Source organism: Canariomyces notabilis (assembly GCF_033297395.1).
Source record: "Canariomyces notabilis strain CBS 508.74 unplaced genomic scaffold N656scaffold_8, whole genome shotgun sequence".
Taxonomy (NCBI): domain Eukaryota; kingdom Fungi; phylum Ascomycota; class Sordariomycetes; order Sordariales; family Chaetomiaceae; genus Canariomyces; species Canariomyces notabilis.
The window spans coordinates 559,174-575,912 of record NW_027041830.1 but is presented as its reverse complement, the minus strand read 5'-3'; the positions used below and the strand labels follow the sequence as shown (position 1 = coordinate 575,912).

General features: G+C 56.2%; 5 protein-coding genes across 5 annotated transcripts; 4 read left to right on the top strand and 1 right to left on the bottom strand.

Annotated features, from left to right (window-relative positions):
* The first annotated feature begins 27 nt into the window (after positions 1–27).
* N656DRAFT_836431 (uncharacterized protein) lies at positions 28–3,245 on the top strand. The gene is made up of 6 exons (XM_064818779.1): positions 28–499; positions 571–620; positions 679–928; positions 987–1,194; positions 1,250–1,690; positions 1,788–3,245. The coding sequence occupies exons 1-6, from the start codon at positions 371–373 to the stop codon at positions 2,885–2,887; spliced, it is 2,178 nt and encodes a 725-aa protein (XP_064671096.1). The 5' UTR covers positions 28–370; the 3' UTR covers positions 2,888–3,245.
* A 233-nt stretch (positions 3,246–3,478) lies between these two features.
* Positions 3,479–5,177, top strand: N656DRAFT_751683 (dihydroorotase-like protein; the record flags this gene model as incomplete). Its single annotated transcript, XM_064813018.1, has 6 exons — positions 3,479–3,784; positions 3,873–4,166; positions 4,233–4,280; positions 4,335–4,440; positions 4,516–4,592; positions 4,684–5,177. The coding sequence occupies 6 exons, from the start codon at positions 3,479–3,481 to the stop codon at positions 4,945–4,947; spliced, it is 1,095 nt and encodes a 364-aa protein (XP_064671095.1). The 3' UTR covers positions 4,948–5,177.
* Positions 5,178–5,416: 239 nt separating this feature from the next.
* On the bottom strand, positions 5,417–8,355 carry N656DRAFT_797392 (uncharacterized protein; the record flags this gene model as incomplete). Its single annotated transcript, XM_064817632.1, has 2 exons — positions 5,417–8,105; positions 8,207–8,355. The coding sequence occupies 2 exons, from the start codon at positions 8,353–8,355 to the stop codon at positions 5,417–5,419; spliced, it is 2,838 nt and encodes a 945-aa protein (XP_064671094.1).
* Positions 8,356–8,783: 428 nt separating this feature from the next.
* N656DRAFT_730042 (uncharacterized protein) lies at positions 8,784–11,020 on the top strand. Its single transcript, XM_064812620.1, has 4 exons — positions 8,784–9,291; positions 9,357–9,646; positions 9,707–9,812; positions 9,875–11,020. The coding sequence occupies exons 1-4, from the start codon at positions 9,060–9,062 to the stop codon at positions 10,609–10,611; spliced, it is 1,365 nt and encodes a 454-aa protein (XP_064671093.1). The 5' UTR covers positions 8,784–9,059; the 3' UTR covers positions 10,612–11,020.
* A 159-nt stretch (positions 11,021–11,179) lies between these two features.
* On the top strand, positions 11,180–15,750 carry N656DRAFT_844432 (uncharacterized protein). The gene is made up of 2 exons (XM_064819145.1): positions 11,180–14,360; positions 14,413–15,750. Exons 1-2 carry the CDS (start codon positions 11,338–11,340, stop codon positions 15,446–15,448), a joined length of 4,059 nt encoding a protein of 1,352 aa, XP_064671092.1. The 5' UTR covers positions 11,180–11,337; the 3' UTR covers positions 15,449–15,750.
* The last annotated feature ends 989 nt before the right edge of the window (positions 15,751–16,739 follow it).

Here is a 16,739-nt window from a genome sequence, read left to right as displayed (position 1 = left end):
CTCTGGCCGGGCCGCCCGGGTCGTTGTCGCCTTTTCCTTTTCCAATCAGAAATCCTGGCCTTACTAGCTCCCGTCGCTGCCTGGGCCCAAAGTGTCATCATTCGATTCATCTCTCTGTCGTTTGGAAGGCGCGCCGCAGCTGCACAGCTTTAGCCTCATGCAGCGATGCCCAGCTGTGCAAACTGGATGCAACCTCGATCCTATAAGAGGAAATGACGCGTGGGCGTTTCTTACTATCGTGCCCACGCAGCCACGCTAGCTTTGCTTACACGCGCTTTCCGAAACTGGAGGGTCCGGCCCTGTATTCTTGCCCTCCGAGTCTCCTGTGAACAAGTCCTCACCAATCGAACAAAGCCAACCGAGCAGCAAGATGGCATCGCAGAATGCGCGTCCCCGGCTCAACTGGATACGGCCTGGCAAAGAGGAGGTTTCCGTGGTAGGCAGCTATGTCGCCGAACAAGCACCCAAAATCCACATCGGATTCGGGGGTTCCTCTGAGGTCAGGAGTGGTCATCAAGCATTCATGATGTCTTTGCCAAACTGACTTGCGAGCATCCGCTCATTCTGTAGCTTAAGGTGGAGCAAGTCAAGTTTGTCGTCCCAAACTCCGAGCCATATATGTAAGCAGGCATTGACCTACTACCTACTAAGAGCATGGCAAAACTGATGCCAAGTCAGACAGCTGGAACATGCATTGAGGGACTACATCACGGAACTTCTGGGTACCCAAACCACTACCTTTGACCATGATCTCTGCGATAGGATTGCCGCCATGGAAAAGGCTTACGGTAAATCCAAGGAAGGCTTCTGGTACCGTCTATGGTACGGCATTGGTAACGCCAAAGACATTGCTGAGGCATGGCTGGACTTGATACCCAACGAGTACGGCGTGTCTGTGATCAAGGCTGGAATGGCCGTCGTATTCAAGGTTGCCTGCTCTCCCCTGTCAAAGTGTATATTGAAGCTGACTTGTGAGCTTACTCTAGCTCGCAGACAACTCAAGAGAAAAAAGAGAAAAGGTTTTCAACACGTTCAGGACACTCCAAGAAGCTCTAGTTGATTTACATCCAGATCGGGCCCGGTTTAGGGACGACTCAGGGGTCAAGCAGGCTGTGGATGATCTATACAAATCAATTGTCAAAGGAATAGAAGACATGGTCCTGGTGTTGTCAAGCACCAGGTCGAGGTCTCTCTGTAAGTCTCGCTGCATAAGGCAAGGGATGAGACTTGGCTAAATTCTATCGCGTAGTCACTACGTTTGCGGCTAAGCTGAAGCGCGAAAATGAGACGGACGAATCTCGTCCGACACTGGACGAGGTCCTTCAGAGTGCCGAAAAGCACATACAGGAGTACAAGGAAGCAGTCAGCCTAGCCCGGGATCACACCACCGAGCGAACAGAAGTGTACAGCCGTATGACGGCGGCGAGGTCCATTCTTATCCATCAAGACATGGCCCATCTACGAGAAGACGCTTCCCATCTCAAGAGAATGGCAGCGAAGGATGCGGCTGCTAGAAAGGAACAACGTCGCCGGGACGAGAAGCACCAAGTAGACGTGCTCAAAGCCTTGCGTGAAGGGGGCAAGCAATTGAATGTCATTGCCGAGGAGCAGATCAAGATCCAAGAGAGACAGAGCGAGAACCAAGCGCTATTAAGGACCATGCTGCTACAATCTATACTGGAGTCGAAAGGTGAGTTGGTTTCCCACAACCTCGGGCCGTTCTGCAAGAAGATTGAGACCGCCACTCCGCCTTATCACGAGGCTGACTTAGACAACGCGCAAAATAGCGCTCCAGGCCGAGGTAGCCGGTCTGCGACGTAAAGTTTCCAACAGCTCAAGACACACCGCTGTCGTGAGCCTTTCGCGCCTTTGCCAGATCCTGGCCCAGCCCGGGCCGCTGTCCGCCTGCGCCTCTTACTTGGACGATCTTCCGGATCTCGAACGCATGTTCCAGCACCCCAGCACCGATCTGCTCCATGCCACTGCCGAACAAAGCAGATGTGCTCTTGAGACTCAAGGCCAAGTTCAGAGTCTACTCACCCAGCCACAGTTCCGAGATTGGCTGTCCCAATCCCGCCCATCCCTTGTGCTGGTTGACGCAAATCTTGAGGAGTCGTCACTCGACCGGCTCTCGGCCATATCAGTCTTCAGCAGCACCTTGGTGACCAGCCTAATGCAGGCGTACCCAGAAACCGCCGTCGTCACCCACTTTTTCTGTGGCTTGCACTCATCGCTCAACGACACCTGGTACGGGCCCTCGGGCCTCGTGCGCTCCCTCATCGTGCAGCTGCTCACGAAGCTGGACGCAAGCGATCCCGACATGGAAACCTGGAACCTCGATTTCATTAATGACCGCGAATTCCTGCAGAACTTGGAGGAGCACTCCCTTACCGATCTGGGTCTCGTGCTGCACAAGCTGCTGTACCAGTTCCCGCTCGACACGCACGTCTACTGCATCGTGGATTCGATCTCATGCTTTGACGTCCGCCGGGTGCACAGGGATCTCGACACGGTCTTGGAAAGGTTTCGCATCATGGTCAATGACACGAAGCTGAGAGCTGTTTTCAAAGTCCTGCTCACCAATCCGGGGCGGAGCACGCGGGCCATCACGAGCATGAACTTCTTGCAGGAAGATCCCACTCGGCTGGTAACGCTGAGCAGGTATAATCTAGTGCCGGGAGAGATCTCTGAGCGGGCGGTAGGCGACTACTTGCCTGCTGCGGGACGGAGGACGCCGTCTCGTAGTCCGTTTGGATATTCCAGGCGGCCGTCGCCTGCTGTGTCAGTGAGGAACAGGAGTCCTGAGCCTGTCTTGGCTGGACCCGGGGTTGCTCCGGATGACGGCGGATATGGCGACGGCGTTGATGATTGGAATGCGATGTATTGATGCTGCTTGGAATTAACTGAGTTCGTTTTTCGTAAGCCAGTCAGACCCGTTGGCCGCGAGCCATGAGCCCTGAGTCTCCAAAGAGATCATTGGATTATTGGACTTGTCGTAAAGAAAGATTTCAAGTCCAAAAGCCCTCAACTAGGACGGTGGATGATGTGTTGGACAATGGACATGATACTATTGAGAAACTATCCCGATAGATCGATTGATTCGGACATCTGTTTGATGCTCGTTCAGCTTAAAATTTTGTGTTTGTTAGTTGAAGGGAAGAATTTACTGAAGGCAAAGGTATCAAGTGGGCTTGACGACTGGAAGTTTGAAGAAATATGAGCGCGCGGCGCGCCCCTATTCCCTTGGCTGGTAAATAGGGGGTAATAGGGCATATATAACCCTAACCGAATAGATACATCCCCTAACCCTATCCACTCATTCTTAGTTCTCGAGTCTCGACTGCCCATTTCTCAGCCCAACTCCACCACTTCCACCAGCACTAAGAAGCTCCCATTTGATACGATTTTTGGTTATCCAACAAATAATCAAAGGTTTTGCTCGAACTCCCCTGCACAATTCCGAACAGCCAGCCCGGCCATGCGCTTAAAAGACTCATACACACTCCCCGCTGCGGCGGACATGCACGTGCATCTGCGCAACGCACCGGGACCCATCGCGGCGCTGGTGACGCCGACGATCCGCAAGGCCGGCATCGACACGGTCTTTGTCATGCCGAACCTGGCCCCGCGGCCCGTCGTGTCGGTTGCCGAGGCCCTCGCCTACCAGCGCAGCCTGCAGGCCCTCGACCCGGACGTCACCTACCTCATGTCGCTGTACCTCCACGAGAGCATCACCCCGGACGAGATCCGCAAGGCCAAAGCCGCGGGCATCGCCGGCGTCAAGGTGGGTTTCTAGCCTGTATTGTATGTAAATTAGGACCGTTCTTTTGTTGGGGATGATTGAGAACGAACTTGTAAATTTCTTTTTCTAGGCATACCCCCGCGGAGCGACCACCAACTCGCAGTGGGGCGTGGTCTCGTTTGAGCCCTTTGACGAGGTGCTGCGGGCGATGGAAGAGGAAGGGATCGTGCTGAACCTCCACGGCGAGGTGCCAAGCAGCGCCGCCGACGGCGTGACCGTCATGAACGCCGAGGCCCGCTTCCTGCCCGTGCTCAGGGGCTTGGTCGACAAGTACCCCCGGCTGAAGATTGTCCTTGAGCACTGCACCACGGCGGACGCCGTTGAGGCCGTCCGCTCGCTGGGCGAGAACGTTGTCGGCACCATCGTAGGCTGTTCCCCTCCTAGGCATTGATCTTTCTGAAAGGAGCCTGCTGACGGGGAACCGCAAAAGACAGCGCACCACCTCTCCCTGCTGGTAGATGACTGGTCCGCCAACGTGGTATGTATCCTCTCCTTGAACTTATTCTTGCATTCCCCACTAACACTTCCCGAGCATCACTACTGCAAACCCTCAGCCAAGACCCCTGAAGACCGCCGCGCCCTGCTCAACGCCGTGGTAACCAGCAACGGCAAATTCTTCCTCGGCACTGACAGCGCTCGTACGTTCTCACATTCATCTCTCTCTCCACCAGCTTGCTCATCATCACTAACAACACACACACACAACACACCAGCCCACGACATAACCGCCAAGAAAGGCAAGGGCAACACGGCCGCGGGCGTCTTCACCCAGCCCTATGCCCTAGGCTATGTATGTTCCCGCCCCATTCTTTCCTTTTTATTTCCATGTTACCACTCTGGCTCACCCGCACTCCTCCCCGCCCGCCGTACAAATAAATTAGGTCCTCACGGCGCTAGAAGAGGCCCTCGAAAGGGGCGACATTCCCGAGTCGTCGCTGAGCAGCGCCGACAGTCGAGACGAGGCCGTGCTCCGGGGTTTCCTGTCCGAGTACGGGCGCAGATTCTACGGCCTGCCGCCCGCGACACGGCAAATCCGCCTGATGCGGGGCACGGCGACGGTGGCCGAGTCGCTGAAGGGGGAGGAGGGAGTTGAGGTTGTGCCCTTCCGGGCTGGGGAGCAGACGTGGGGGGTTGAGTGGCTGTAGTATGTACCTCACATATATATCTGTGCTTAGGCCTCGCTCGCTGCAGGCTTTGAAGACGAATGGAAAGACGAGACAAAAGGAGAACGGTGGTCTTCAAAAGCCTTGGGGATCAAAAAGTGGACTGTACAATGGACCGAGGTATGATAAACTCAGTTCCATGCAATCATTCGGCATGGAAAGGCCAGGCCAGGCCAGTGAACTAGATGCTTCCAGAGGCTATGCTTCTCATCCTTCCGATACCGCCGTTAGTCATATTCCATTCCCCCCTAAACATGGGTACCTTCTTGACAGCTCAGGGTATCATATCAAACCCTCCTCCATCCCACATAACATTCCCATAACTTCCCATTCCCGCTCTATAAACCATCATAACCAACCACACCCGCCCAACAGCAACTCCTGCCAAAAGCACACTAATCAACAAAGCACAAACCCAGCCGACGTACCAGGTGGCGTGTTGCCGAGCCTCCTAGCCCCGAGACGGATTGACCGCGGCTGTAGGCGCCGGGGTTTGTGTCTGCGTCTGGCTCTGGGTCTGATTCTGGGTCTGAGACTGTGACTGGGTTGTTTGCGCCTGCTGCTGCTGCTTCGACTTCTTCTTCACGGGCTGATAGACGTCGTTAAAGTTCATGGACACTCCGAGGAAGCGCATGTCCATGTCCGGCTGGTACGCCAAGTCGCCCAGCAGGACCTGCAGGCGGGTGCGGAAGCTGGTGCCGAGGAGTTTGAGGCGGCCCTGCAAGGCGGGCAGTTCGGACTGGACACTATCGGAGTTCGTTGGGTTGCCGGTGGTCGTGGGGGTGAAGGGGTCGTCGGCAAAGTCGCCGCCGCCGCTGGGTTGGTTCCTGCTGTGCTGGCGCATGAGCCCTACAGCATCCGCCTCCTGCCGGCGGGTAAAGTCGGACAGCGACCAGCTGTACAGCCCGTCGACGCAGTCGCGGAAGGCAAGCATGATCCGCAGGAGCTCGCCGAGCTGCACCATGTACGAGTTGCGGTCTTCGACTTCGGCAGGGTCGCGCCCGGATTCTTTGAGCGAGTCGTGATATTGCCTGCGACGGGCGCCGAGCAGACCCTTGTGGGTGATGGACGTGAGGTAGTTGGTGTGGGCCGTGATGAGGTCGTCGAGGGTGCAGTCGTCCTTGCGGATGTTCTTCTGCAGCTCGGCCCAACTGCTCTCAATCACCTCAAAGAGAATGTAGTACTGCAGCTGGCCGACAAAGTGAACCATCTCGGCGAGCACGCCGCGGGTGCTTTTCCATGTTTGGAGCACCCTTTCGTCGGACGTCTGTAGGACGCCCCGCGAGCCCGTCATGCACTTGCGCCAGGTTGATGCCAGGGCGAATTCGACGCGTTTGATGCGCCAGAGGAAGTTGAAAACTTTGAGATACTGCCGGTTGCCCCACTCGGTGACTACCACGTCGACGGGAGCGTCGATCTTGTACTCGAGCGTGAAGCAGTCCCATCCTAGGTCCCCGTGGCTGAGCTGCAGCATGCGAGCGTCTAACCTCCTTATGACTTCATCGCTGTCGTACTGTGCATTGGAACCCCGGATGGCATGTTCCAGCTGGGCCGTCAGCGTGTGGCGGTACTGCGCCCCAGCAGGACGGTCCAGGTTTGCCGCAAGGGACTCCATTAGGAGAGCGATGAAGTCGCCCTGTCCCAAGAGGATGTAGTTCTTTAGAGCTTGCAGGTGGTCAAATACGTGGAAACGGGTGTTCATGAGGTGCATTAGACGCTGCATTGTCGTCTTGTACGCCTCGTCAATCCATTTCTCAAGCGTTGCAGTGTCACCGTATCTCAGCTCCTTGGACGACGTCTTACTATAGGCGTCGACCCATTGGCTATCTCCGCAGCTGTGGCGGATAAAGTTCAGTGATTTCCCAATCAGAAAGACCTTCTGCGCGAAATCGGCGGTGATGATGCTCGGCACCATGGCATCGATGAGCTCGTACTTTGAGTTCCAGACGCTGGCGTGTCCTTTAGCTTTGGCCTTTTCCCGGTCCTCGTCAGAGTGGCTCTGCTCCCTGACGAAGAATTCCAGGTGGGGGTCCGACAGCTCCCCGTCGTAGATCCAGCGCCGGAGTATGTCGTAGAATGGCCGCGTCACGTCTCTGAGCAGGCGCTCCGCGAACGCTGCCACGACCGGGTCGCCGTGGGAAATGGAGAAGCCATGGATCAAACTGATCAGCTGCCCGCCATGTTTGGCCTTGCTCTCCTCCGCGATCAGAGACATGAGCCTTAACCCCATGGTCGCTTCACGAGTCCACACCACGCAACGCTTGAGGGTCACGCCGGCCTTCCCTATGCCGTGACGAGGCGCAGACTCGTTCAGCGAGGAGAGGGCCCGCCGGATCTGCCCTTCGAGCGTTGCAACGAGAGTGAGATATGATCGTAATTCATTGCTAATGGCGGCACGCAGGCTCTGGCCTAGTAAACCCTTCGCAGTCGACTTGACGAAAGATGCTAGGCCCTTGTATAACAAGGAAGGCTCGGCAAGGCTATGTAGTAGGGATACAATAGGTGGAGGCAGAGTAACGGGGAGTTTTAGTACTGTGTCCTTGGAAAAGGGAAGTGTGGTGGAAGACAGCCCCTGGAGAGTAAAGGGAAGATCCCGCAAGAGAACTGTCTCAGAAGGTTCATAGTCATCTGAGTTATCGGCAAGTAGGGTTGACTTCAGCGAGACATCCCTTGCGGCCTTTTTGGGTGAACTTTCGCTCACTTCGGTTGGCGGTGTCTCTTCAGTCAGTGTGCGCTTCTGCTTCCCCCCCGACAGCTTCTTCAAGCCACCTGGGGCAAAAGCGTCATTGAGAACCTCTTCGTCCTGCGTGGGGACAGCTGTCGGTGGTCTCGATGGCCTCGCTTTCTCAACGGGTCGAGAGGGCCCTCTTTCGTTTTGCTGCTGCTGCTGCGGCTGCTGCGGAGGCTCGTGCACCGTGGTCGACGGGCTCAACGGCAGCGGCTCGTTCGGGTCAGGGGAGTCAGAGAGCTGATAGAGCAGATACAGGATGGCCCATTTTTGGTTGAGAACAGGCAGCGAAAGCAGCCGTGTGTACAGGTTCGAGTACCGCAGCGCCTGGCTGGGGTTGCTGTGGATGAGCTTCCTCTTGATGAGGTCGGAAGCATGATTCACATCTGACGAGATGGCTGGGGAGACAGGCCTGGATTTGAGGAGAAAATGGTCAGCTATTACTGTTTCTTTTTTTTTTGGCCGTTGAGAGACACGTATGGTATGGTATGGTATGGTATGGGGACTGCTCACTGCTGGAGTATGGACCGGACGAGCTCAAAGCATGCGTCGTGCCTCGCCTGGGCTACCTGCTCGTCCTCGTTTGCATTGCTGGGCACCAAGTGAGCAATCAGGCTGTCGATGGCATTCGAGATTCGATTACGCTGACTGCTGTGAGCCATGGTTGCATTGTGCCGAATGAGACTTGGAGTTGGTTGCCAGTAATAGTCTTGCTCTGCGCTAGTTTCTACCGCATCATGTTCTGTTCTTTGGGAATGCACTGCTGGTGTGTGCTACTCGACTGGACCAACTCGACGAATGGACGGGAGACGCGACGCGACGAGGGGGTCCCGTCTGGATCAAAGTGCAGTGTCGCCTTGGAGGAAGCCGCTAAATCGTCCACTAACGTTAGCTACCGGAAGGTACCTAACGGCCAAAACTTAGGCTGAAGATACAGGGATTTGGGATGTACTGCACTGTATTGTACCTATAGCACTACAGGTATACTTCTTGACTCACCTGACTTTGGTGTGTAACAAGGTACCCCGCCCTGCAGCCCAACTTCATTCCATTCACTCAGGCCGCTGCTCGCTGTCCGTTGTTGCTGGAAGGCTCCGCAAAATTCAACGGCAACCGAAACCCAAGACCGACCACCTCAGTTTAGACAGCCGACGACAATATCATCCATTCGGCTAAGCCACCATGCCCGATCCATCGTTTTGAATCCGGAGTTGTGATCGCGAGATTTCAGGCTATCTTTTGATGCGCAAATCAATGCAGGTTTCCTCCGCGACGGTGCTGCATTCTGCGCACAAGTGTCCCGACGCCTGAAGGTTCGCGCATCGATCGCTACATCCGCGTTCGGCCATTATCGCGAGCCCGCACCATGGTCGACATCAACCCCGCCGCCCTGAGCCGGCCATCTATCAGCCTCTCAACCCCCGTGCTCTCTAACAAGTCCATCAATGTGTCGGTTCCTTCAATACACAAGACCCCTAAAACCAGCCAGCTTATACCCCCCCGCATCGATCTTGAGCCCATCTACACCAAGCTTAAGGCGAGCATTGGCGCAGAACAATGGACCACCTACAAAGACTCTATCACCAACTTCCTGATCGGTACATAGTGCCCGGATCACTGCATGCTTGGTCAATTGGGGCAACAATGCTAATGCTAGACGCAGGGCGACTCAACCAGGCCGAGTTCAGCGAGCGCATCGAGCCAATACTCGCCTCGCCCGACGGCTACAAAGAACATCTCCACAACCAGCTCATCGCGGCAATATACGGCAATGTAACACGCGAGATGCCCGACCAGGGCCTTGCGCCCTGGGTCAGCGCTAATGACAAGCCGTCGACAACAACGGGGAGCAAGCCCGTGTCGGGGGATGCCACCGAGAGGAGGTTAAAGGGGGAAGTCATGCAGCTTCCAGCGCGGGACCGGAGGCGGATCAAGGACCTGGTGCACAACGATGTGAGTGGGAATACCGCGCATCAGCTTTTGCCGTCGTGCTAATCATGCGCTCAACGATAGTTCGACCCCTACGAGTCTATGGCCAATTTATTTGCGGACCCTGGCCGGATGAAGCCTGCCAAGACGGCCGAGGTGCCGGCAAGTGCGGGCGGCCTAAGCCGAATGAGTACGGTTGCACCAGCAGCACCCCTTGACTTTGAGGCCCCTCGCTGACATGCAACAACCCAGACTTTGACCTTGAGATTCGCAAACGGTTTGCGCAACCATTGGCGGTGGAGTCGGGAGAATTCCCGGATGTCAGTAACATCGAGGCGCGGATGCTGCCGTTTTGCTACGAGGCAGGCCTCGCGTCCGGCCATGCACCGGATGCGGCCCAGTTCATGTCCATTGCGACCGAGACGTTTGTCAAGGAGTTCTTGTCTTCAGTATTTGGCCGTACGAGGAGCAACGGGCCGGGTGACGGGGGCAACGCCGGTTTTGGACCCAGTAGCAACTGGATCATGACGCACAGGTACCGGCGGCAGCTCATGAGGGAGGAGGAAGCAGCCCAGCGAGGCGAGCTTACACGCGACAAAAGCGGGCTTTTACCCGTCGAGGCGAAAGCCGCCAGTGAGCGCGGCCCCCTGGGCATGGCCGATGTACGGCTTGCGCTGGAGATGGGCGACTGCGGGCTGGCGAATTTCCCCATCATCACCAAATCAGTCATCTACGCTTACCGGGAAGGCGAGCTGGAGAATTGGGACGACTACACTTATCTGGATGGCCGACAAAGAGTGGTCGAGGAGGAAGACGATGTCGAGATGGGCGGAATGAATGGAGCCGGGAACGGACACGAGCCCTTGCCCAATGGCGTCGGCCATGGCGACCAGATGGACATTGACAACGACATGTGGTGGGAAGGCGCCGACCCGGGCGACGGTGACTTTCTCAACGGAGTTCTCGACTCATGTCTGGCGGTTGGCTGACATGGCGGGGCGGTTTACAAGCGATCATCTTTCACCATGTTTTCTTCTTGTCTCGCAGGAGTTTTCACAGGATTGGGAGAACGGCGTTTTATCAAAGGGACGGGCGGCCATGGAGTTGCTTATACTGGCGCATTGCATCGGCACTAGCATTTGCTTGGACGGCTTCTTGTTCGCAAAGTGCCCTGTATAACTGTTGGATGGACTCACAAAAAGGGGCGGCGGGCACATTCTTGGCGTCGAACTGGCACACCTGGTTTTGTGGGTTGATTGAAGTGTAATTCTACGAGCGATACCCGAGAAGCCCTCGCGAGGACGGAGCTTCGATACTGTTTCTCGTTGGATGCGCAGCTGTATCTTAGGACCTAAGGTAGTGTCTAGCGGCCAATCTACTGTAAGTGACTTTCTGGATCACGTTAGGTATCGATCGACCCGACGTTCTGATCATTGCTCAAGAGTCAAGATGAGTGACGCGGGACAGGGGTGTCGCGCGTGGGGCAGAGCTCCAATTATCAGCCAAAAGTAAAACGCGTCGCTCAGCGCGTTTTCTCCACTAATACAACCCGTAACCCTGGCACTTACTGTACATACACATGGCACCACATTACCCTCCAGCTTCAACCCATTTTCTTAGACAAGAAAACAAGTTCGGGAGCTTTGTTAACATGTTTTTAGCACAAAATTCTACATAAGCAATTTCTAGTCAGAAGCTCTTGATTTGAGAGCACAATGGCCTCATCACGAGGTTCCTCTCCCGCTTCGCGCCGCTCCGGCAGCGCGACGCCCACCGCGACACGCACCTCAACTCATAACCCATTTGATGGCCTCTCTGCCAGCAGCTCCGAAGACGATGAGATCCTCCGGCCGCGCGGGAAAATCGCGTCTAGAATGCGAGTACGGGGCAACCCAATGCAAGAATCAGAGTCTGAAGAAGAGCATGACGTGAACTCACCCCGAAAGAGCCCGCCAAGGAACGGCCATGACTTGCCTTCGGTTGACAACCGGAAGGACGATAACGACAACGACGAGGACGAGGAGGTGGTGACGGCTAGGCCGAGGAAACTAATGCCTCGCAACCGACGCAGTTCAACCCCTGAGACCCAACCCCGGGAGGCACCGTCTTCACCTGATCTTTTTGTCTCGCCAGAAAAGAACACGCCACAGTCTCCCGGACTATTTGTCTCGCCATCAAAGCCTCAATTCCCGTCTGAGGAGGACGCGCAGACTAGCCCGGCCGCGTTGACAAGAAATCCACGGTTCCTTGCCCTTGTTGCGAAGAAGCGCCAGGAGCGCCTCGCTAGGGAAGCAGAAGAGGCTCGCAAGAACGCCGAGCGCCAGAAAGCCGCCTGTCACCGCGGCGATGGTCTCAATATCAGTGATGAAGATGACGACGACATCACGGACGACGAGGGGGGACGGAAGCTCACACAGGAGGTTGGGGCGACGCGTCCCGCCCGCAAGGCCAGCAAGCGGGCTCTCGAGGAGATGAACCGCGAGACACAGCGGTTGACCCGAAGTTTGCAGCTTGCACATGAAGCAAAGGTCAAGAAGAAGATTACCAAGGCCACGCTTTTCGAGCGCTTCAACTTTAAGCCAGAGGGTTCAGCGGCGCCAGCCGACAAGCCGGCGCCTACGAGCTCAAGTCGGCCGCCAACACCGGGGTCTGCTCATCATAGCGATGCCGGGATGAAGGAGGCCGAGACTCCGCCTAGCTCGCCGCCGCTTTTTGGAAAGGATGTAGAATCCACTGCAGTTGCTCCCCATGCACCGATCAGCACGACTCTGGAAGAGGATGAAGACGACTTTCCCACCTTGGAAGAGGCATTTAGATCAGCTGTCAGCCGCAAGAAGCTCGACAAGGGCAAGGGCAAAGCAACTGCCGCCGACCTTGAGGAGCCCAAGCCAAAAGAACAGCTCCCACGCGTAAAGCGAAACCTCCGCGTGAAACTACCTCCCGTCCAAGCCAACACAGCCACACTATCCCTTTCACTAGACGATGACGACGAAGACCTTCAGATCCAGCCCACCCGAAGGAGCAAACTCGACGCCATTTTCGAGCGCGTCCCAATCAAGCAGGCCCAGGAACCTCGCCCGCTGCAAGCGCTCCGCAAGCTGGCCCAGCTGGACGATCCGGAGAAGAAGGCCACAGCCCCGAGCAGCAAGCAAAAGAAGCAGCATCAAGAGCGCGTCATGACGGTTGGAGAGCTGCAGGCCAACCTTCTGCAGCGCGCCCGCGCGCAGGCGAAGCTCGAGAGGGACAGGCACCTGGAAATGCTCCGCGCCAAGGGCATCCACGTGCAGACTGCCGAGGAGCGGGAAAAGGAAATGCAGCAGGTCGAAGACATTGTCGAGCGGGCACGCAAGGAGGCCGAGGAGATTATGCGCAAGGAGCGCGAGGACGCGAAGAAAGATCGGAAGGCGAGGAAGGAGGCCGGGGAGGAGGCTGATCCGTTGGCCTGGGATGATGATAGTGATGACGAGGAGTATCTTGGTGGGGATCAGGAAGAGGCAGCGGACATTGAGTTGTCTGGTTCTGAAGAGGAGGATGAAGGTGAGGTTGAAGGCGAGGAGGGGGAGGAAGGAGAGGCTGATGCAGCCGGCGTCATGATCGATGATGCTGCCGAGAGCGCAAACGAATCCCAGACAGAGGATACCGAGGAACAAGCCGGTGAGCAGGAGTCGGATGAAGACGAGATAATTGCCTCGAAACAAGCACGGCGCATAGTCCGGAAGCAGGCCATCATTCTCTCTGACGACGAAGAAGATGAGGTTGGGCCCTTAGTCAAGGCCACTCCTCAACCGAAAGGCAATCACCCCAAATCGCCATCAGTCCGCAATCCCGAGTCTCCCAGCGTTCCTACCTCCATTCTGCGATCTGCCACGAAGACTTTTATTCCAGGCCTCCCTGTTGCAGGTCCTGCTGGTCTCGGGCTCACCCAGATCTTCGCCGGAACCATGGATGACAGTCAGATGGGAACGGCGCCTGCAGATTCTCCCCTGCACCCGAGGCCTACTTTCGACGTGAACTCCTTCCCTGATTCCAATTTCTCGCAGACTGCTCAGGAGGCCGCCGAGGACATGATTCTTGACAGCCAGCCGTCAGCAGCACGGGAAACACAAGAACCTGAGACTCAGGGCGTCCAACTCCGCTTCTCGCAATCCCAAATGCATGGGTTTGACACGTTCCTCGAGGAGAAGCAGAACGCCACTCAAACGTCTGAGCTCATCGAGCCAACTCAAGATCCCGGGTTCCAGAACTTTTCCCCTCTTCGTCAGCGCTTCGTTGAAGCTCCAGTTTCCACCGTCGCCACCGTCCCGGTCGCCCAGACCCAAGCTGATGCAGACCAGACCGAGTCTCCGTTGTTGCGGCGGACCGGCAAGCTAAAGCGCAAGGCTGATTTAGTCCCCGCATCGCCCAGTCACCGCGTCGCTCCCGGTTATGAAGATGACGACATGGAGGATCTCGAGACCGACGAGTTTGGTTTCGGCACCGTTACTAGCAATGCTTTCGCCGCCATGAGAGAGGCTGCGCTGAAGGAGAAGAAGCAAAACAAGGCGTTTGACAAGAAGAAGAGCAAGGCCCGTGAGATGATCGAGGAGCAAGCCGAGGAGTCGGAGGATGAATATGCCGGACTGGGTGGTGCGGACGGCGAAGACAGCAGTGATGACGACGATCATTCAATAAAGGAGATAATTGATGACGAGACGAGGAACAATGAAGTCGATGAGAGAAAACTCGCTGCCTTTTACGCGTAAGTTCAGCGCCTTGCTAATGTTGCGCCTACATTTGCTAATCCCCCATAGCGATCGGGAACGCGCCGCGGACGAAAAGCAAGTCGAGAAGCTTTTCCACGACATCACGACGGGCATGCTCCGCCGCAAGCGCGCTGGAAACTGGGATGACCTCTCCGACTCGGACGACGGCGGCGAAGCCCGCCGCCGCATGAAGCGACGCCAGTTCGCCAAGATGCAGCGCGCCTTGCTAGCCGACGAGCGCATCAGCAAGGTTGCCGAGAACCCGCGCAACCAGGCCTTCCTCCGGACCATTGAGGACCACGGCAGTGACGACGACATGGATTTTATCCTTGCCCCGCCGGCACCGGTACCCGCCAGCGCAGAGAGCCAGAACACGCAACCTCCACCAGCAGCCGCCACTGGCAAGGACAGCATCGTTCCCGCCAGCCAGCCGGCCAGTAATCCGCGCCGCACCGCTGCCAAGGAAGGCAAGAAGAAGCCGTCCAACCTCAGCGAGATCCGGGAATCGCTGTCCAACCTGCTCGACGAGCCGCTCAACTCGTCCTCCATCATCCCGGCGACCGACCTGGCCACTTCCAGCGAGGACGAAGACGAGGACGAGGGCCACAACATCATCTCAAGCAACAAAGAGAACCACAACCCCTCCTTTCAGCATGCGCATGGTGCAAGGCGTCGTCCAACAGGACCCATCGTCGACAGAATAACACTCAAACGCAACTCCTCATCCTCCTCCACCTCTTCCTCAACCAAACTCGCCTTCGCCACCACCAGCACCACCAGCACCACCACAAGCACGGGCAGCAACAGTGGATTCAAAGTCCCCGCCCTCCTCCGCCGCGCAACAACAAACTCGTTGCTCTCCACCTCCAGCACTTCCAGCACTTCCACCGGTAACACCAACAGTGTTAGTGTTGTCAAGAAACCGGCCGGCAAGCGCTCCGGGATCAGCTACCTCGCGCGCGAGAGCGAGCGGCGCGCGGCCGTGGCCGAAAAGGAGCGCCGAAGAGAAGAGCGCAAGTTCAAGGGCGCCGAGGGCCGGGTGCGCGCTGTCGGGGGCCTGTTTGGTGCGGGTCGGTTTGAGTGATTTGTTTTCCCTTTCTCCATTGTAACTATCTATCTGTTAGTGGTCTGTGGTTTGTATGTATGTATCTTGGGTTAGGTTCGCTCCGGTGCTATGGGATAGGGATAGACGGATGGATTGATTGAGGGAAGTCCTGAATCTCAGGCATGGCTGAAGGTCAGTTATGTTTTGACCGTGTATGCCTAGGTAGTACTGGGTACTGGGTAGCTACACTACTTGTTTGCGATTCACCGGCCCAGCGTTGTTCCCTCTAAAAATTGAATCATAACACAATTGCGACCTATACAGTCACAAACTCATTTCGGACAAATAGACATAGCAAGTAAAGCTAGTTATATTGTGCTGATGTTGAGCTGACTACCTCAAGCTCTGCAATGTAATACACCCCTCCTTCCTTCCACTCCTACAAACACCGCCCCCCATCTCCATCGACAAAGGAAAAGCTAATTATCTTTAAGAGTCCAGTACTCCGTACAACGTTGTACAATACACACAAGGTCTCGTGGTCCTTCTAAGTCGTGTCATAGCCGTCGTGATCGTCGTGATAGCCTGCCCGTCACCACCATTCCCTCGTCACCCAAGTTCGAATGATGTTTTTGTTGACGATGCAGAGCGCCGAATAGTACCGCCGCCGCCGTCCCCGAAAAAGGACAAGACAAGACTGATCCGATCCCGTGAAAGCCTGCCAGCAATGCCAACCAACCCATGAGTCCCTTGCAATAGTCTATACACATGATGGATGCGAAACCGCTGCCCCCGCTCAGGTAATACAAATGTTCCAACTGAGACCAGTCAGGGTCCGTAGAGTCCTTGCCGAAGCAAGACCGGTCCTACGACCCAACCGTCTCGTAAACCGGAGCATATCCTCGTTTGGAACGCACGAGAAGCCCGCCAACGCCGTTTTCCATTCAGCCCCGAACAAACGTCTGCCAACCCCGCTGTGGGGTGGTGATATGTTGCGACTCGGCAAAGCCCGAGTCTCACTTTTTTCAGTCCGCCGCCTTTTTGACAAAAGAAAAAAAAACACAAAAGAGATGCTGTTGCCCGAAATCCTTTGTAGAGTCGGGGCCAAACGCTGTCAGCCTAAGCTGGAATGCGTCCCTAGGTCAGAGGACACTGGAATGTAACCCATAACTGTGCATAAAATGCAGCACCGTTCAGGCGCGTAGGGATCATTCTATAGTCTCGCCGAGTCGAGCATGCCGTCATGCCCGGAAACCTTGTCATGGAGCCCGAGAACCAGAACGGCGCGTCACCCAAGCTCATGAGCCGCCCAGCCCACGTATCCGCCTTC

What these genes read in the sequence shown, in the direction of transcription:
- N656DRAFT_836431 (XM_064818779.1), top strand. Translation starts at nt 371, where the DNA reads ATGGCATCGCAGAATGCGCGTCCCCGGCTCAACTGGATACGGCCTGGC. An exon ending in GATTCGGGGGTTCCTCTGAG is followed by an intron (nt 500 to 570) that starts GTCAGGAGTGGT and finishes CTCATTCTGTAG; the next exon opens with CTTAAGGTGGAGCAAGTCAA. An exon ending in GAATGGCCGTCGTATTCAAG is followed by an intron (nt 929 to 986) that starts GTTGCCTGCTCT and finishes AGCTTACTCTAG; the next exon opens with CTCGCAGACAACTCAAGAGA.
- N656DRAFT_730042 (XM_064812620.1), top strand. Translation starts at nt 9,060, where the DNA reads ATGGTCGACATCAACCCCGCCGCCCTGAGCCGGCCATCTATCAGCCTC. An exon ending in TATCACCAACTTCCTGATCG is followed by an intron (nt 9,292 to 9,356) that starts GTACATAGTGCC and finishes TGCTAGACGCAG; the next exon opens with GGCGACTCAACCAGGCCGAG. An exon ending in GGGCGGCCTAAGCCGAATGA is followed by an intron (nt 9,813 to 9,874) that starts GTACGGTTGCAC and finishes GCAACAACCCAG; the next exon opens with ACTTTGACCTTGAGATTCGC.
- N656DRAFT_844432 (XM_064819145.1), top strand. Translation starts at nt 11,338, where the DNA reads ATGGCCTCATCACGAGGTTCCTCTCCCGCTTCGCGCCGCTCCGGCAGC. An exon ending in AAACTCGCTGCCTTTTACGC is followed by an intron (nt 14,361 to 14,412) that starts GTAAGTTCAGCG and finishes AATCCCCCATAG; the next exon opens with CGATCGGGAACGCGCCGCGG.